The 20,986-nt window shown below is 36.5% G+C and overlaps 1 protein-coding gene and 1 pseudogene across 3 annotated transcripts; both read left to right on the top strand.

Moving 5' to 3' along the window:
• The first annotated feature begins 4,029 nt into the window (after positions 1-4,029).
• Positions 4,030-10,487, top strand: LOC113121094 (uncharacterized). 3 transcript variants are annotated; one of them, XM_026291333.1, is made up of 11 exons: positions 4,030-4,147; positions 4,987-5,158; positions 5,256-6,575; positions 6,647-6,786; positions 7,944-8,148; positions 8,249-8,353; positions 8,436-8,620; positions 8,706-8,847; positions 9,373-9,996; positions 10,101-10,165; positions 10,420-10,487. In XM_026291333.1, exons 1-10 carry the CDS (start codon positions 4,133-4,135, stop codon positions 10,118-10,120), a joined length of 2,928 nt encoding a protein of 975 aa, XP_026147118.1. In that variant the 5' UTR covers positions 4,030-4,132; the 3' UTR covers positions 10,121-10,165; positions 10,420-10,487. The 3 variants fall into 3 exon arrangements, with proteins under 3 accessions (XP_026147118.1, XP_026147117.1, XP_026147119.1); XM_026291332.1 differs by lacking the exon at positions 10,420-10,487 and having other exon boundaries at positions 10,101-10,263; XM_026291334.1 differs by lacking the exon at positions 10,420-10,487 and having other exon boundaries at positions 9,376-9,996; positions 10,101-10,263.
• A 755-nt stretch (positions 10,488-11,242) lies between these two features.
• Positions 11,243-20,067, top strand: LOC113037846 (protein FAM177A1-like; annotated as a pseudogene).
• Positions 20,068-20,986: the final 919 nt, after the last annotated feature.

Genomic DNA, 20,986 nt, shown 5'->3' on the forward strand with positions numbered 1-20,986 from the left:
CCAGCATTTATAAATTTCTAAGTCATTTAAAAGCTAGAAATTTGAGAAAAAATTAAAGTTGCATATAGTATCCACTACCAGTCAGAAGTTTTTGAACAGTAAGCTTGTTAATATTTTTTAAATAAGTCTCTTCTTTTCACCAAGCCTGCATTTATTTGATCCAAAGTAAAGCAAAACAGAATAATTGTGAAATATTTTTAGTAACCTATTTAATTAACTGTTTTCTATTTGGATATATTTCAAAATGTAATTTATTGAGATTTCAAAACTGAAGTTTTAGTATCATTACTCCAGTCACACGATCCTTCAGAAATAATTCTGATATTCTGATTTGCTTATCAAAAAAAAAACAAAAAAAAAAACACATTATGATAGTGTTGAAACCAGCGGAGTAGATTTTTTTTTTCAGGTTTCTTTTATCAATAGAAAGTTCAGAAGAACAGCATTTAATTTGAAAAAGAAATCTTTTGAAAAATTAGAATCAGAATCAGAATGAGCTTTATTGCCAGAATGAGCTTTATTGCTTTATTGCTTTATTACGAGGAATTTGTTTTCGTGACAGAAGCTCCGCAGTACAACAGAATGACAGCAACAGAACATAAAACACATAATAAAAGAATAAAAAATACAAATAAGTGGATAGTGAATGGCAATATACAAATTGACAATTGTAGGCAGGTATATTACAAAATTCAGTTATGTATGTACATGTATATTATGTGCAAAATTTAAGTTTATACTAAGTATGTGAAATACTACTTTATCATCACTTTTGATCAATTAAAAAAGTGCACACACAGTAAACACCCACCCGGAGTGGTCATCATTTATGCTGCGGTGTCCGGGGAGCAGTGGTGTTGCTGGCCTGAGACTCAAACCCACAAAAGAGTCCTTGCTAAATATAAGTGTTAATTTCTATAATTTTTTTTTTCCAAAAACAAAAATTATATATTGACTCTAAGCTTTTGAATGATATAGTGTATTATGTTGCAAAAGCTTTTTATTTCACATAAATGCTGATCTTTGGATCCTTATATTTATCAAAGAATACTGAAAAAAAAACTGTTTTAAAAAAAATTATGTTTTAAATATTAATAATCAGCAAATCAGAATATTAGGATTTATGAAGGATGTGACACTGAAGACTGGAGTAAAAATGATGAAAATACAACTTTGATCACACGAATAAATTACATTTTTAATTATATTAAAATAGGGAAAAAAGTTATTATAAATATATAAATATTTCACAATATTACTGTTTTTGCTGTACTTTGGATCAAATAAATGCAGGCTTGGTGAGCAGAAGAGACTTCTTTAAAAACCAAATAACTTACAGTTCAAAAACTGTTGATTGGTAGGCTATATAGATTACAGAAATATATATATATATATATATATATATAATATTTCTGTCCCCCTCACTTCTGAATAGATGGCTACGCCCCTGGTGACCATACATAAACAGAGTTTGTGCTCTGCATTGAACCCATCCAAAGTTCACACACACACAGCAGTGGGCAGCCATTTATGCTGCATTGCCCCGGGGAGCAGTTGGGGGTTCGGTGCCTTACTCAGGGGCACCTCAGTCGTGGTATTGCCGACCCGAGACTTGAACCCACAACCCTAGGGTTAGGAGTCAAACTCTCTAACAACTAGGCCACGACTTCCCCACTATATATAGGTTTAAAAAATATTATCAGTTAAGGGTAAAAAGGCCACATATCACAGAATGTTTCTTTTTTAGAGTCTTACTGCACACAAACTCTATGTGGCTCTTATATGCAAACTGAATAATAGATGATGTAACAGACGTTTTAAAAAGTTTATGTGTTAAGTTTATGAGACATCCTGACCTGAGTCCTGCTGCCTCTACACTAACATTTCACGTCACAAGAAAGTCACCAATCATTTAACATTTCAATCATAGGGCCCTATGAAATCCATTTTATTTTTTCCCTAATTCCATTTTATTTTTTCCAAATTCCGTTAAAATTTTTCTGGAGTACATTTTTTTTCTGTTTACATTTTTCTCTAATGGTTAAATTTCATTGTATTGAAAAAAAGCATGTCTAATTAATTAAAATCATAACAAATTCATTTTCACAACAATTTATTAAAAGTTTAACAAAAATTAGGTTTAGGGCTCTAAGGGCATGTCTAATTATTTAAATGCATAAAAACAACTTAATTTATTCAATTTTTTTTCTTAAAATAGCCTTATCAAAAAAATTTTCCCCTCAGAAATTCTGTTGTATATTTTTTAAGCATTCGCGCGTGAAATGCTTCGAGCACATGCGTGACCTGTCTGTTATCCCTCCTTCCTCGAACTGTAAAAATTCAAGCCATCTAGAGCGTAACAAGGGAATTTTAGGGAATGGGAAAAGTGTTTTGTGAGTGCCACAAACAAAAATGCACCTCCTTGCCATCCCTCCTTTCACGTGCTGTCAGTGCTCGCAAACACACAGGCAGCCCGTCTACTGTCAGTTGGAGGGGCGTGGTTACAGATGCTAAGCAGACACTGTCAAACCGTCAAACCTACTTCATCGGGAAGGTCCTCCAATGCAGAGGGGAGGGGCATTTTCAGATTTTGATTAAAGATTACAAAGCCAAAAAATTTTTTGTGTGGATTGATTTACATGGATGAATTGTTCACCACAAAACGACCAATTTAGGCAAACAAAGTAAATATGGTTAATTTTGATTGCAGTTGGACTTTAAATAGACTTTTCCGGCATAATATTTTCAGGTACTAGTCCATATCATTATTTGATGTAAGTGGAATTAACTACTTTTGATTAATTCATTCAAAATTGGACACATTCTGTGACATTCCACATCAAATTGTAAATTCCGTTTTTTATGACTGGATTTCGTGATTCCGTCCGCGTTTTCTGCATCACGGAAATCGTAGGGCCCTACAATCATATATCAGTTTAAAGAAATATTAACATACAGTAATAATCATGAAATATTTTTATTGTGACTCAAGTGGAGTCGGGAATAAGTCCGATTGCTAATATGTTCGAGTCCGAGTCAATACAGAGTCAAAATGCGCACGAGTCCATGACAAGACCGAGACCATTAAAATACGGTCTCGAGACCGAGTTCAAGGCCAAGTAGAGTCTCGATTACTCAACACTGGGCATAACCAGAGTGACCAGTGGAAGTGCAGTTCTGACTCTAAGCCCGTTCGTTTAGATGGGAGCCTGGTCTTGTTAGTCTGAAATAGCTGCCCGGTGGCGTTTCCAAGATGGCGGTCGAGTGGCACAACTTGCCTAAAAGGACTTTGGCATAACCCTTCCTAAATGCGTATCCTAAACTTGTACTTTTATATAGCAAGTATAAATAGACATATTATCATTTTGTGAATTTTCTCCTCACCTGTCTTTGTAGATACTCCTGATAGCATCTATCCATCACGTCTTCCATCAGTTCTGCTATGATATCCACCACCACCTCCTCGCCCTCCTCCTGGGAGAGCATGCTGCTCCAGCTGGACTCTGTAAGGCGTCCCGGGACGATGTCCACGGTCTCAACCGGCTGGACCGAAGCAGCATTACCTGGGACAGAATCAGTGCGCCGTGATTTGGCAGCTGACCGACGCATGGTCTTCTCCTCCAGGGGGGAAAGAAATAAATTAATTTAAATAACCATGAGGCCAAGGGAAAGCAGTCTTAGTTGACTTTTGAAACAAACACCATGTAACTGCACATGCTAAAATTCTAATGTAGTACAATGTAGAATAAACAAAGTGATAATTTACGGATATTTTATTTCACACATGGGGAAGATGTCAAAATATGTTTTAGTTTTTTTCTCAGTAGCAGCCTAGCTAAAGTTACTATATTTTGAGGTCAAATACGAATTCAAATGTTTGTTAACTAATGAAAGAGTCTGCAAAGACTTTTTAAGCATTTTCGCCGTTAAACGCTTTAAAGCAGAAGCGGAGACATGTCGACGGTGTTTTGTCCTACTTGTGTTGTTGGCTTCGGATGTGGTTGCTAAGCAGCCAGACGCCTGTGAGCATGAAGACGCCGGAAGCGACGAAACACTGCAGCCATTTTGCAGCAATTTCAGGACAGCGGGACGAGGCCGGCGCTCTCGGACAAAGTCTAAATAGCACGGAATTATGGCAGGGACGACGGTAAGTTGGTGCCTTAGTGATGTTTTATTCATTTTAACATTATCGATGATTACCAGCACTTTCGGTTCACAAACGGGTTTGCTGGAAAAGGTGGCATGGAGAACGCGGTTGTGTGTTGATCTGTAACGTTACGCAACCAGCGCGGAATCACGGAAATGAATCCGTCTTGAGTAATGTTATATTAAACTGGCTTCGTTGCTGGTCCTGTTTTAAATGTGTTTTTCAAAGTTTCTTAGCACCTCCTGCATCTCTTGCAATGCATACGCATGCGTCTCTCTCTCTCTCTCTCTCTCTCTGTGTGTATGTGTTCGCGCGCAAAGTTACTCACCCTTATGCCATTCCAAAAAAAATAAATAATAATTTATCTTTAAAACACAGATTAAAATAAAATTTGTCTTTAAACTTTAAGGATTTCTGTTTTTCCATTTAAAGCCCATTCCTTTACATATAAACATTGATAAGTGCATATAAATTCTAACATGAACGTCAACATGTTTGAGCATCTTACATATTCTGTGCTTTTGCTCTATATATGTGCACTGATTAATGTTTAAATGTAAATAAAACCTAAATGAAATATAAAGAATTTGTGTCTCTTAAAAAAAGTGATTTAAAAAGCTTGATTCAATCTCTTTACCTTGAAGCATGGAAGTATTGGTTACCTTCACCATTACCTACATTAACAATATCATCATTCGTGTTAACCATTCAAGAGAAATACAAACATTATTGGGATTAATTTTCATTTCTGAGTGAACTTTTTAATGGGTGCTCTATTCAGTGCCTGATTAGAAAACCTAGTTGTGTCATCGTAACTCTGTTTTTTTTTTCCTTTGCAGAGACATATTACCATTCAGAAACATCAAAAATTTCCCCAATTGGAGAGATGCACAAAATGCTGCAACAGATTTCATTGTCCCTTTTGCATTTCCAGTATATTTAAACCCTGCAGAGTGGACAAAGTCAAACTACACCTGAAAAGACATTGTAACAAAGCAGTTGTCCATGGAGGTATAATCATTTTCTTTACACATGCGTTTAATATATTATTATTATGTGTGGCATTAATATATTTTATTAATATGCATGTTTTTCTTTGTTTTTGAAGATTTCATTATCCACAGATGTGGACTGGGCTGTAGAGCATCACTCCATTACCACTGTATGTACTGTCCAACAACAATTCTTAGAAGATCCGATTTTAAAAACCATTTACAGGTCTGTAAACATAATCCGAAATCAGAATCCGCCACAAAAGCGTTGGCAAGAACAAATACGCCAGTGACGTCTCCGACAGTTATAGAAACACCATCAGTCATCAATACAGCTGAGTCTGTTCCTTCAATGCCATACACTCCGCCAAACACCAGTACACATAATACCTCTCTGACAATCACAGACACGCCATCAACCTCCACAGCAGCAGGAAAGTCTCGCGTGTGGCCTGTTATTAAAAAAAGATGCCCATCATGCAATATACTCATCAATAAAAACAACCTACCAAAACATATGGAGCGCAAACATGCAGATCAGTCGACATTGGACATCAGTGAGACATTTCAGCTGACAAGCCAATGTATAGATGAGACAAATGGGATATATGCAGTTCTCAAAGTCGTAAAAGGCCACGGCATCCCACTTCACGTCCAATACCAGACTCTGGGAGAAAACAAAAGAGCCCTCTGTGAATCGAACGAGTGCCAGATGAACATAGATATTGCGCAGAGGAGCGGCATCACATCATACCAGTGCATGCATATCAGTGCAGCGAGCTTTTGCAAGTCTTTGGTTGAACACGTCTCGCTGGAGGAAGACGTTTTAACCGAAATGGTGAGAGGGAAATGGTTCAGCGAGAAAAAGAAAAAAGAATGCCTCGCTCTGCAACAGCTTGCTAATAGTAGCTACGTACCGCTTTCTGTTCACACCTCGATTGGGATCTCATCAGCAAAAAAGTTCATTTCAGTTTTTGAACCCAATGTGTCGTCTTATAGTCGTTTAGGTCGTGTTATGGTTGTATATAACACAATAATAGACTCTTGGCTCTGTCCTTGTACCAAACTGCGACGTTCATGTCTGCACAAATATGTCGCCAAATGGCATCTGTTTCAAACGCAGCGAGAGCTTTTCAGAACTGAGGGATCGCTGGATCAGCCACATTCCGAAGAAGAGGACATTACAGACAACCATCATGTTTATCCACCGAAAGGTCTGGGATTGAAGTATATGGTGAATTACATTCTAAAGAACAAGAAGATACCTGCCGTTCTTCCTGAAGATATGCAGGTGCCATCGCCACACAAAGATTACCCACAAAACCTCTGTCCAAATGAAACCGTCTGTCAGGATTGTCCAGGGGATGTGCTTCTCAGTGATCCTATGCTAATTACACAGAACGCCAAAATCCTGACCAATTGGTGCATTATTAAAGGTAGAGTATATTGTTCGTGTGCTTTTGTGCTATTCAACTGTTTTGTGATGTATACTTGTTTTAATTGATAGATGTCGCCACCTACTATAAGCAGTGCCCGCAGTGTGGGATGTTTTATCGTTATCAAGAGTGGAAAGATCGTCTCCACAACTTCAATGATCACATCATCCTCGACATCCCCTTATGTTTAACATTGAGAAACCTTCTGCAGGTAATCTTCAGCTTGATTATATGAGGGTCAGTGGCATGAAACTTTTTTTTTTTTTTGTATACATTTAAAGGTTCCATATTTTAAAAGTACTTAATTGTAATTATCATTAAAAATATGTAATTAGAAAATGTGTTTAGATTCATGACATGCATATTTAATTAGTTTAGTTTACTATTTGGCACTACACTGTAAAGGGGTTATATGACCATGCTAAAAAGAACATTGTTTGGTGTAATGCAATGTGTTTATGTGGTTTAAGGTTCAAAAAGCACATTTTCCACATAATGTACATTATTGTTTCTCCTCTATGCCCGCCTTCTGAAACGCATAGATTTTTACAAAAGCTCATCGTTCTGAAAAGCGAGGTGTTCTCTGGTTGGCCAGCTATCCAGTGCATTGTGATTGGCCGAATGACTCAAGTGTGTGACGGAAATGTTACGCCCCTTAACATAGTATGATGCCGTCTCCTGGCGCGATGAGACAAAAGCAATAAAACCCAAAAAATAACCAATAACAAATGAGGCATTTGTTGCGTCCAGTGGGGATATAATTACTGATTATAATGAACTTATACTGTTTTTCTACACGTTGTGTAGCGTATCGCAACATCGGCAGCATCAGTAAAATAAAAGTTACGACCTTCTTTCTTTGCGTGAACATTTGGGCGGTGTTATGCAAATCTTCCCACATCGTAGACATGTGGGGATGTGTTTAAACGAGGTGTTTTAGGAGGCCGTGGTTGACTCTTAGCTTTGATTATTTGAAAATCTCTTTGGGTTTGAGACTTTAGTCTTTGCAACTTTAGGCATCTTATCTATTCATGAACAGCTAGTAACACTCCACAAAGAGAAAGAAAAACTTGAAATCGCATCATATGACCTCTTTAACCCTATTACAAAGACATATGTAAATAACATGCAATCAATTATCTGAAAATATTACAGTCTCCTCACACACTTCAGTACTTTTTTCAAAAGTATGTTAAAGTGTACTTCTTTTTCACAAGGTATACAAAGAGTATATTTCTTAGTTTTTAAAAATAGAGTATTCCTTTACTTATGAATATATGAACGTTGAGTTGTCAAAAGCTATTTTTAAATGTTAAATCTTGAAACTTTTTTGGGTGGGTAATCACTATCAACCAATATTTTCTCTAGGTCCATACTTCAGTGAGCAGAGCAGTTGAGTTTTTACAACTAATGACAGGAGTGGAGTTTCCACCTCCGGACACAATGCTGGATGCTTATTTGCAGTTTGAAGCCCTCACAGATCACGAATACAAGTATTCATGCCCCACCTGTGGCGATCATCCTCCGGTGGTGCTCATGGGTGTACACAAACAGACTGCTTCTCCTTTATCAGGTATAAAAATTGTAATGCTCTTCATTTGCCAGTTTAATCTTTTAATACTGTTAAAGTATGTTGTTCTTTTCATAGTAAAATACTCATGCTATGTTTTCAGCAAATGACATTGAAAAGCCTCCAGAGAATTTCAAAGGGGAGGTCAGTCTGGAAGAGTTCTGGGAGTCACTGTCCAAAGAAATGACCTGTCGAGGATTTGTTGCGAGTACATGGATATTACACTATATAGTAAACTTTTGGAAAGAATGCATCCTCTGATTGTTTTTTTTTTTTTTTTGCTGTTTTAGATGGCAAACACAATCCATTTGCAGTACCACCAAGTTATCACTTCTGGGCTCCTTGGATTGGCAAAGACACATGTAACTCGGACACTGTGCTAAACACAGAGTTTGAGAAAGTCCACACTTCATCAGAGATTTTAAAAAGGACAGTTACGGAGGACAGACTCAGAGAAGAACTTTTCAAACAGAAGGTTTGCTTTATTAGTAGAACAACACTTTCAATGCATTTGAATTGCATTTTAATGAACATTTGTGAACTAACATTGGCTTTGATAGGATGACGTGATTAGAACTTTATGCACTGAATGTGACGTGGACTCCACTGGATCTCGCAGCGATCTCCTTCTTAGATTGTGCAGTGAATTGAAATCCAAGCAAACATATGACAAGATCTATTCAAAAATCTGGAGTTCTGCTGGTGAGTTTAACTCTACTCCTGTAAACATGTGCTGTGTGGAATTAATTTGGCTCAGAAAGATTTTTTTTGTTTTGGTTTTCAAAGTCTCTTATTTTCACTCTCACAAGCTGTATTCATTTTATTATAAATGCAGTAAAACTAATATTGTGAAATATTACAAAAAAAAAAACCTCTTTTAAAATGTAATTTATTCCTGTGACTGCAAAGCTGAATAGGTTCTTAAGAAACATTTCTTCTTATTAATGTTAAAAACAGTAATATTTTTGTGAAAAACGTAAAAAAAAAAACAGGATTCTTTTATTAATAGTACAAAATAGAAATCTATTGTAACCTTATACAATGTTTTATCACTTTTCATCAGTTTAATGCATTTTAAGAATAAAATATTTTAAAGAAAATCATACTCCAAGCTTTAATGTATTTTAAAATATTTCAAAAGTATTTTAATACAAGATTTAGATTTAAATATAAGTAGATATTTCCTTTTTCAGTTTGTCATTTAACTGTTTAACTGTCTTCTTTTAGGAGGCTGGGGAGTCATTATGTGCCCCTGTGGAATTGTTTACAGCCTAAAATGCAATCTTCAAGCTGAGAGCCCTCAAGATTTTGCTGATTTGCTGTTATCGTGGCATCATATGCCTAACGTCATAATTTATGACTTTGCACAGGCTCTTGCAAAACACACCAATCTAAGGGCACCAGAAAAGTTACCCATCTCTCCATTTGAAGGATGCCTGGTGGAACCCACTCAAGCTAACATAGAACTGGCCAGATGTGGACAGCTGAAAGTGTCTCTGCCTTGGCTGGATGAAAAAAACAGAGGGACAGATCCTCACGGACACCCAGTGACAGGTTCAGCTGACCATTATGTGCTTTGTGACCGTTCTCTTGAAGACAGCACAGACGGAGATGTTCTGAGGAAGCTCACCCTCGTGCCTCAGCTGGCTGACAGAGTCAGTAGTCAGATTTCTGAGCAACTGTTCGCTCAAATGAAGAAGAACGACTACTTTTTGGACATGTCTTTGCCGTCAACACATCTGTTTCAAATGAGGAACATCATTCACCACTATAATGAAAACAAGGCCAACAAACTGAGCACCAGATCAACCAAGAGTCTTGGATCCAGCTTGCTGACTGAAGCGGTGTTTGGTACATTTTAGATTTATGTAATATTAAGCAACATCTGAAATGTAGTGGAAAGGAATCAGCAAAATTACATTAAAATAAAACTGGGCTTTGATTTGCTGTGATAGTATCAGACCTGATGGTGTGATGGAGGACACCATCCTGACATCTTTGATGGTCCTGAGCAGCAGTGGTAAGTGTTTCAAGTGGAATCACAAAGGCCTTTATCCTGAGACTGGTTATAAAGGATATTTCAATGATTATCCTAATGTTGTGTTCAAACACCTTCTAATAGAGTGCAAAGTCATGGACAGTCAGCTGCGGTGCATAAACTATAGGTTACTATAAGTAATAACTATAAGTTTTATATGTCCTAATAGCGCTTATGTGCCATATGAATCCAACAAAAAATATGAATATGTTTGTGTTTTTTCTCTCTCTCTTCAGCACCAAGAGTTGGAAACTGTATTCTGAAATCATTATTCTTGACCTTTTTTAAATAATTTGACAATGATTTTAATTTTTTTTTTATGTTAATGACCGTGTTACCTGCACTTTTTTTTTTTTTTACTACTACTGACAAATTGCATTTAAAGATGGCATCGTGCTTCCTAGAGACTGGATTATTTTTGTCATTAGTATATAATGTAGCATTGCATTTTTGTCTGCAAATTGCTTGTTTATATATATAAATATAGATATAGATATAGAATTATTTTAGATTCAAAAGTGATAAAGCTGGAACTGCCTCCTGCTGAGTGTTTGGTCACTTTCTGCCAGAGTGTTAATATAGTTTAAATATGTTGAGTGCTTTAGTTGTGATGCTTAAATATTGAGTTTTATTTAAAGCTGTACTGAAATTGATATATTTTATTCAAATTTTTTATGGATTCTTTATTTTGTATTGCATATAATTAAACACGCATTACAACAAATACACTTTGTCTTATAACTACTGTTTGCAACAACATGAACAAGAAGAGAATCATGGTATATTATTGTATTATTTTACACATCTACTATTTATTTTTATAAAAAAATCACAATAAAAGTGTAATTGTTATTGGTGTATCCTTGAAAATTATTAATAGAATAGCAAAAAAAAAATTAAATAAACAAATCGTTGCATTCTGTAGAATCATGGCCTTGATACAGACGGTAGAAATAAAGCAAATAGTTGTTAATCAGAAATTAATTACCCCGTTTATCCATTAACGTTAGGTGGCACAAATACAGTAATTCCCCGTTGTCTCCGTCTGGAAGCTGCTGCTGTGTGTTGTGTGCTTTGATATGAACAAATGTCTCCTGGACTTCGCGTTGATGCTGGGGAACTGGAGCGATGGCAGAAATACCCCTTTATCTAGCCAACGTCAGTATAACTGTCACATGAAATGGACTCTGACAAGGTAAATTATATATTTGACTGATTTAAACCATGCCTAAAATTACACGTCTGAATAACTGATATATGCATTTATTTTAAAACCCACTAAATTATATTGAAGGTTTGCAAAGTTTTATTGTACTTTTATCTTTTTGTTGTCGTTGTTGTCATTAATTTAATTTAAGCATTCACATTGTGCCGGGAACTAAACAATGGTCATCTCTAACATAATAACGCTATCAGGGTTTCCGCGGGGTCTAAAAAAGTCTAAAATTTCAAAATCACAATTTAAGGCCTTAAAAAGTCTTAAATTTGCTGAAGTATTGTGTTCTAGGTCTTAAATCATTTTAAACAGGTCTTAATTTTCCTACGTCCATGTAAATCTCATTGAAACGCTCCCGCAGCGCTTTGGAATGTTTTTTTTTTTATTTAATCCGTGGTGTTGTAGTTCCTTATTTCGCTAGTCCAAATATAATTGGCTGTATTTCGACTACAAAAAAGACCAATATGCAACCACCAATCAGCTTTGAGCTTTCATGTTATTGGCGCGAGTCTCTTGGATACCACAGACAGATGTAAAACGCATTTTATTCAGCTATGGGGAAGTGCAAGTTTAGCGATACTTGGCTTGAAAAACCTGAATTTAGTGCTTGGTTAAAGTCAGTTGCAAACAATGTATTTGAAGCCTACTGCATCTTATGCAAGAAAGCAATTAAATTGGGAACGTTGGGTGTACGGGCGCTGGAGTCTCATGCAAAAAGTTATAAACATCTAACTGCTGTGAAAGGTCTCCAGCAAACGACAGCCATCAGCCAGTTCTTAGTATCTGATGGCTCCAGCAATACTTCTACACTGCCTAGGCGAGGCCCACACAGTAGCTCCGCAACTCCCGCAATCGACCTCCGTGTCGCTTTTGGATCAGAGCCAACACTAAAAGCGGAGGTGCTCTGGGTTCTCCACACGGTGACTAGACACCAGTCCTACAGTGCGAATGAGGAAATCGGGGAATTGTTTCAAACGATGTTTCCGGACTCTGAGATCGCTAAATCCTTCAGGTGCGGGAAAGATAAAACGTCATACATTACGCGCTTTGGAATAGCGGATTTTATAAAAAGAGAACTAATTTCCAAAATCACGGGACCGTTCGTGCTGATGTTCGACGAAAGTCTGAATCGCACCACCAAAACGAAACAGCTGGACGTGCACATACGTTTTTGGGAAGGCGGGCAGGTGCAGTCAAGATACCTGGGATCCCAGTTCATGGGGCATGCAACAGCCAAGGACTTAATGAAACATGTGAAAGTAAGTAAATGTTTTATTTTAGCAAACATTTTTACTGTTACAACTTTGTTTATATATATTTTTTCATTAGCAAAAGGGTGATTAGAGTGATATTTTCTTTTGTATTAAGTGGATTGTTTTGTTACCCATTTTTTCTTAACCTTTTAACATTTGCCAGTGCGCCATCGCACCGAAGCGTTTTTTTTTTTTATTTAGTTCAAAGTTACTATCAGATTGAATATTATACCTTGACCACTATTGTGTTCTGAGAAACTTATTTATTAAAGGGATACTCCACTTTAAAGTTAAAATTCTGTCATCATATACTCACCCTCATGTTGTTTCAAACCTGTATGAATTTCTTTCTTCTGAACACAAAGGAAGATATTTAGAAGAATATCAGTAACCAGACAGTTTCTGGTCTCATTGGTTTCCATAGTAGAAAAAAATATATACTATGGAAGTCAATGAGACCAGAAACTGTCTGGTTACTGATATTTTTCTAAATATATTCCTTTATGTTCAGCAGAAGAAAGAAATTCATACAGGTTTGAAACAACATGCGGGTGAGTATATGATGACAGAATTTTAACTTTAAAGTGGAGTATCCCTTTAATTTGTGTCAGGAGTTATGAAATGAAAAAATGAGTCGATACCTTTAATATGAATTGTGACCATCAGCCGCTCCCATTCAGAAAAATATAGATATATAACAGGTTAATTTCATATAGTTTCTTCTTCCTGTTGAACAGTATGGTGTCTATCTCCCTTAGCTGTAACTGTGATAGGTGGCTATTTTGCAAGAAATAATTCAATTAAACGTGTAATGTTATAACAGCAATGACAGTAGGAAGGAAGAAACATTGAGTTGATCTATGGATTAAAGGAATGACAATGACCTATCTTCCGAGGACCGGATAGATGAGTATTATTTAGAAAGGACAACTGTGTTGTAGGATACATAATATAGGCCTAGATACATGGTTCCATGGGGCATAGTAAAAATTTATGAACATAGAATATATACACAATTAATAGAAAAGGAAGGGGTGCCAGCTTTCACGGTATAATGCATCTCTACTCATTTCTTGGTTAATTTTAAACAACACCAGAAATAACAGAATATCTCTGTCTAAATGAATAAATATGAATTGAAATTAAGTTTGTTTGTTTTTTCCTCAGGAGTGTGTGGACCCCCTTGACCTAAGGAGACTGGTGTCTATTTCAATGGATGGGCCCAATGTGAATTTTAAATTTTTTGAACTCTTCCAACAAGAACACGCAGAAAGGTATGGAGGTTCTCAACTTGTTGCTGTGGGGAGCTGTGGACTCCACACGTTACACAATGCTGTCAAAAGTGGCTTTTCCATGTGGCAAGTAGAGAAACTGCTGAGAGCCATCCACACATTATTCCATAATGTGCCAGCAAGGAGAGAAGACTACACTGCTATTACCAAGTCAGCCGTCTTCCCTTTATCTTTCTGTGGTCATCGGTGGCTTGAAAACCAGCCTGTGATAGAGAGGGCTCTTGAAGTTTGGCCATCACTTACACAGTATATGGATGCAGTGAGAAGAAAACAACTCCCAAACCCTGGGACAGCATCTTTTGATACCGTGCAGGAAGCTATGGATGATACTCTCATCATTGCCAAGTTACACTTCTCCTTGACTGTTGCCAGGCTTTTCAGTCCCTTTTTGAAGAGGTATCAAACAGATGAGCCAGTGATGCCTTTCCTCAGCAATGACCTGGCTGAGTTGATCAAGGTAGTGATTTATACGTACATTATCAGCAAATAACTATTGCCACTACTGATTAGGCCTAATTGATGTGTACACTGTCAATGAAGAATAAGTAATTTCTTAAACTTGTATTAATTGTAGTTATGATGTGACTTATATGACTTTATATTTTTTTTAAATGTGGATACAAGGTACTTCCATTTACTTTTGAGATTATCTTTTGGCAGTCTCTACTTAGACGCTTTATTAAAAGAGAGGTCCTCCAGGACATCACCACACTGCAGCTAACCAAGCTGGATGTAGCTGACAAGAAGAACTGGATCCAACAAAAGGACATTGACATCGGCTTGGGTGCTGAGTCAGTCCTCAAGGTAGTGTGGTAATTTGGAAACATCTTTTTATAAATGATGTTCAGCAGCAGCAAATATAATTTTACTGTGCGAAGTATTGACTACTTTATTCTCACGTCCAGAGCAGGAAAATGGTTGAGCTCAGAGTCCTTGAGTTTAGAAGAGACTGCATACAGGGACTTTCAAACATCGTAAGGAAAATGCAGGAGAAGAGCCCTCTCAGATATGCAACAGTTAGGCAGTTGGCATGTCTGGACCCCTCTGTCATGTTCAGAAAGAGGAAGAGGCAGATGAAATGTCTTGTTCAGACATTTCTGCAGGACAAACAACTAAAAGGAGGTGTTTCTGCTGGTAGGAATAGTTGTAGAAGAGGCTTTTAACAAAAGTAAGAGGTCAGCACTGAGAAATATTTTGAATATTTGAATACTGCTGTTAACACAATCTGTGTTACGACCAGACCTGTTTTGGTTATCCTTTTAAGTAGACTTATCTTTTGTTGTGTGCACTTTTTTTTTTTCTAGTCAGGATTACATTTTTGAGTGCGGATCTGTTACTTTTGTCATATTCACGGTTAAGCACCTGTTCTGTGTGCACAGGCAGACTTGGTTTTGAAATAGGCTTTGACATTGTCTACCATTATAAACAAATCTACAGTAGTGATTCTGCTCATTATAACCGTTACAGATTGTTGATATATTGTAATGATGTATTGCAATGATTTATCAATATATTGTTTTCACTTTTTTGTTTCAGGGGATGTCATTCTCCAACAATTTGAAGCCTTCCTGTCTGTTGAGTGCAGAAGTGAGGAGTTTTTCACCTTTACACCGATGCAAAAGAGGCTTGACATCTTCTTGAGCTGTTTCCTTGAAAACTACCCGGAGCTTTTTGCTTTTTGCCAGAAGCTTCTGATTTTGTCTCATGGACAGGCCACTGTTGAGAGAGGCTTTTCTGTCAATAAAGAGATTGAAACCTGCAACATGCAAGAGGACACTTTAGTAGCACATAGGCTGGTATGCGACTATGTCACTCGACACGGGGGTGTTGCCAAAGTCCCCCTGACAAAAGAACTCTTGAGTTCGGTAGCATCAGCCAGGACCAGGTACCGTCTTTACCTGGAGACAGAGAGAAAGAAGAAAGAGTCCCTTGTACAAGGCCAAAAGAGAAAGGTAGCAGAGAATTACTTGGAGGAACTCAAAAAAAGGAGGAGCACTATGCAAACAGTTGCTGGAAGTCTTTTCAGAGATGCAGACAAATTTGCAGAGGAGGCTGAGGGCAAGGCTGGTAGTCAGATGGCTCAGCTAATAACAAAGTCAAATGCTCTGAGGAGGGCAAGCAAGGAAAAATCAACTGAGCTCAAGAACATTGATGATGAGATTCTGGCCAAGGGAGAAGAGCTGAGATCAATGTAGTGCACACTCACGCTTCCGCAAACTCACGTCAAGATGTTTTTTTTTTTTTTTTCTGTAGTTCAACAATGCATCTAAGCTTTCTTCAGTACTATGTTCAGTTTGAATAAATTAATTTAGTTTGCAAGTAATTTTGAGACTGCGTTTCCTTTGTATGTTTTTTTTATGTCGTGATATAGGTCTTAAATTTCATTCATAATGGTCTTAAAAAGGTCTTAAAAAGTCTTAAATTTGACTTTGTGAAACCTGCAGAAACCCTGGCTATACTAAACGTCTTGGTTTTTAATATAGGCTACTATTTGTTACATATTTACATATAAACCTAAACGGTCAGATTAAAGCTACCGTAGAACTGTTCCAACAAAAGTTACTATATTAAAGATTTTTATTATTATTATTGCTTTGGCACAATTTTCCCAAGCAATTAGTAATTTTCTAAATTCTTAAGTATTAATATCACAACAAATCATTATGAGTGCTTTTTCTGTCAAACATTTCAGCATATTTTCATTTGCACTTGTTGTGGAAATTCTAATTCAGTAACAATTTGTGAAGACTGAGAATGAAAAACCAAACAGAGTTTTGTCTTTGTATTGCTTTAATTCTCTGCAGAGAATGATCTTCCGAGCTTCCGAGTCTGTGTGCAAAGAGATAACACACAGACCACAGCCCACTTTTTATAGTATGTAAAAAGATACATTGAAGGACAGACTAGGACCTTTGAGCCAATCATGTTGCTCAGTGCACATCACATCATAACACAAACACATCTCACCGTAGATGCCTGGTTACTCTCAAAAACTGTCCGTCTCTGCTACACAGTTTCCCCTCAAATGTTGTTATTCAACCTAAAGCAGTTACTTGCACAAGTTACATAAAATAACTCAATGTCCCTATGGACTATATATACTACCTTATTCATTGTATGTTAAAAAATATACTTAAATGAGATTAATGTAATCAATGTCAAATTAAAAATTTCCACACTTCATCTATATAAAGGTTTTATTCACACTTACTGCTTTTTATAAAGCTATTATTATCAAACTTTTCATTTGCAAGACTTCTCATTCAATTCAATACATTTGTCTACTATTGAATCGAACCCATCTTAATGCTTAATCAGCAAATAATTTGGTTCATCTATAGATATAGATTCAATAGATATATAGTTTCTATAGAACGTGATTGCAATTTAAGGGATAACTAAATGCAATTAATTATTTTTTACACAAAGTGATTTATCTAAGATGATAACCACTATTTTGTAAGGGTGTGTGTGTTTGTGAACCCTATTATATGGGCATAAAATGTCCCCACAAAGATGTCCTTTTTTGAGTCCAAATGAGAAAAACAATTATTTTCGTAAGGGTATTTAGGAGTGGCGTTAGTGTTGGGCGAGAGTGTAAAAGCCATCACTCCTATGTCACCATAATAATAGAAAAACCTGTGTGTGTGCATATGTGTACACCTACTTACTGTAACCATATTCTGAGGACAAACTGGTTCCCAGAAGTAAGCAATGTGAGAGATGCAAGTTTATGTAAGTGTATTTTATAACATGACAGTTATTGCCTGTATTACTGTAATTATTTCAGCAACAAAGGTGATTTGGAAAATGAATCTTGCATTGTCCGCTCTTGAACTGATTGTTAAAAGTACTAAATTGAAAGAAGATCATACTGTTGTGTTTTGGCGATCATTTCAAATGTTCTCAATTCATATCACAATGGTCTTGATTATGTGGAATGAAAATAAAGTGACGCGACATTCAGCCAAGTATGACCCATACTCAGAATTGATGCTCTGCATTTAACCCATCCAAAGTGCACACACACAGCAGTGAACACACACATCTATGCTGCACCACCCAGGAAACAATTGGGGGTTCAGTGCCTTGCTCAAGGGCGCTAGGCCAGTTTTCTTTCATTGTTCCAGTTGAAAAGTCAGTCATATTGTGCATAACCAACTTATGTGTAAAATATCTGCCGCGTGCCTGTGGACAGAGCTCTGGAAAACATTAGGACTATCAGTGTGTGGAGCTTGGTGATCTGGACAGAAAAGAGAAGACCCCACGCCGCATTATTCATTTCTCCAGTGGGGAGACCATGGAATAATACAGCACAGATGAGGAGGAGGAAGACCAAACACAGAACGCAAAGAAAGACCTTCTGTCCTCCATAGACACAGTATGCGTGTTTGAACAAATGCAAAGAAGGATCCTTCGGTTCAGCCATTCTGTCATCATTTACCCATAATGTCATTCCAAACCTGTTATGTAGGTTTGTTTTCTATACAATGAAAATATCAGAATAAGACTTGAATATCTTTTTTTATTCCTCTCTCTCTCTACTTTTAGTCCAAGCTGGCTTGGGGCCCATATGTCTGGTTTCAGATGTGGAGAGCAGCTACATCCACTATATCTGGTAAGTCTGATTCAAAACCGAATAAATATTTAAATATAAATATTTTGAAAAATGCTCCAGATTAAAAGTGTACTATAAATGCTGAAGTATTTTGTTTGCACGTTAAACACAATATCTATCACATTGGCCTTCTTTCTGATATATTTTGTTACAGATTTGTTGCACAAGAAGTTAAATCACAAATCATTATTTCTGACCAAGCATATTGTAGAAAAATTTGAATAACCAAACATACCAGGGTAAAAAAAATTTATATATATATTACTTTTAGATTTTTAGAATGTTTCCAAGTACATTTGAGTGTCAGTTTTAAATTGTGCAAACATTTGCATTTTTTTTTCGAACCTGCCACACTGACTGAATCAATCATTTATTTTGTACATAGAGGCATTGTGTTGTTAGTGTCCCGTCCAAACTGTTGCCATCGAGTTAGAAGCCCACAGTTCTTCACAATATCATTGTATGCTTAAATGTTAAAATTTGCATTCATGGAAATCTGTTCATTAGACACTTTTGACAATGTGTGTGTGTGTGTGTGTGTGTGTGTGTGTGTGTATTGTTTGATTTTTTAATTTAGTACATTTATATCACTATACAAAAACATTATACTACACAAAAACAATTCAATTGTATTTTTTTTTTATCACCTATCCACAATATTTAATTCCCAGCTTTAAATCAACAACAATCTTAGCTTTTCGTTTTGGAGAAAACTGTTAAGAAATCATATCTGTGCACAGGCATAATAACAGAAATGTGTATAAAAGTGCCTGGGGATTTTTTTCTTATGTATTTTTGTTTGTGTCTGTGCAATTAGCAGTTAAATCCTCCTCGGGCCATTGTGGATGATGTTAAACGATTATGACATGTTGGTTTTGATGTTTTATTCAAATATGCAAAACAGCATTTTCATTTAAACAGATATTTTCTTTAATCATTTGAAATCCTCTAGAGCTTCACTAAGCACCTTAAAAAGACAGACTTAAAAAAAACTGTATGGATGAATACATAAACAAACATCAATTATTAAAGCAAAAATGTTTAAGAGCTTATTTCTCAGCCTTTATAATGCAACATATAAATATTCACATTCAAAATCTCATAACTATGTCAAATGCTGCCTGTCCCATCTTATAGCTTTCGACTACCTCGGTGAGTGAATGGCATCACCTCAGCTAAATACCAGTATGCCGCAGATGAGTACAGCCGGTCAAAGTGGGAGATACAGCAGTCCTTTATATTAGTATAATCACAATATCTACGAATCAGAATTGTCATATGTTTCTGTTGTTGTTGTTTTCACAAAAGGAAGAGAGAGATAAAGATACACGGCTCACTGAAGAGCCAGAGCTCCTGTTTGGAGAGCAGAAAAATGATGAAGACGAGGATCCAAAGCCTAACAGTACTCAAGTACAGGGGACCAATGAGCTGGACCTTCACCCTTCTTTTGCACCCACCACAGTTCACATCCCTGCTCTTGTTACTAGCACTTGATTACAAGAATAGTCTTCATATAATTGTGCTTTAAACATTAGCCTCTATTCTTTAAAGCCATATTACCACAGAGACATAATCAGGCTCTTATTATTATAAATATTATCCTGTGTCTTTGATTGCCTTAATGCGCTGATCCTGGGCCAGTGAAACTAAATATACTGATCATGGTGCTAATGAGGAGATGAGCCAATTCTTTAGACTCAGAACAAAAAGGGATTCTTCTAGAAATGGAACTAGACTACACTGAACATTTCTGTGTTTTTAATTGGATCTGTACAGAATGTAATGAATGAATTATTATTACTGTTATGAAGCATACCCCACACTGAATTTTCAGTTTTTATTTAATATACTGGTAAAGCTTGATATTAGTCTTGTCATTGTTTATTTTGTGTTTAACACTAATAAAATACTACAGGATTATATCTTATGTGAGTGTTTAACTGAAAAGCTTTTCCCTTTTAAAACGTAACATTTTTTTAAAATGATTCGTGTTTACACATATCTGCAAAAACGTCCATAAACGCTGTATTAATTATGCCAGGCCATTAGGTGGCGCTGTTAACTTGTTAGTAAACAGTACCTGTAGGGAAGTGACTATTATATAATGCGTGGCCGCTGTTGGTTGTAATATTGAAGTAAATCCACACTTTGCTGAAGAAGTGTTAGTAAACTCTTGATTAGCAACATCAATACCATGTACTCCGCCATTACTGTGTATGTTTGTTCGCGCTTGCCTTTAAAATCGACACTTACTACGCATGTGCATGACGTCACTGTTTTCAAAGATTCCCATATTAAGTGTTCACAAGGAAACGATAACGGTGGCATTTCAAGAACTTGCACTTTGAAACCCGTTTTCAAAAATATGTGTATTCAGTCACCAAGACGCTGTTGTCTTGTAAATGAACAAAGAGTTTCGTGTTT

This window comes from Carassius auratus, chromosome 20 (assembly GCF_003368295.1).
Source record: "Carassius auratus strain Wakin chromosome 20, ASM336829v1, whole genome shotgun sequence".
In the NCBI taxonomy this organism is placed as follows: domain Eukaryota; kingdom Metazoa; phylum Chordata; class Actinopteri; order Cypriniformes; family Cyprinidae; genus Carassius; species Carassius auratus.

Coding starts and splice junctions, on each gene's coding strand:
- LOC113121094 (XM_026291333.1), top strand. Junction 5,159..5,255: donor CAAAGCAGTTGTCCATGGAG/GTATAATCATTT, acceptor TTGTTTTTGAAG/ATTTCATTATCCACAGATGT. Junction 6,576..6,646: donor CAATTGGTGCATTATTAAAG/GTAGAGTATATT, acceptor TTTAATTGATAG/ATGTCGCCACCTACTATAAG.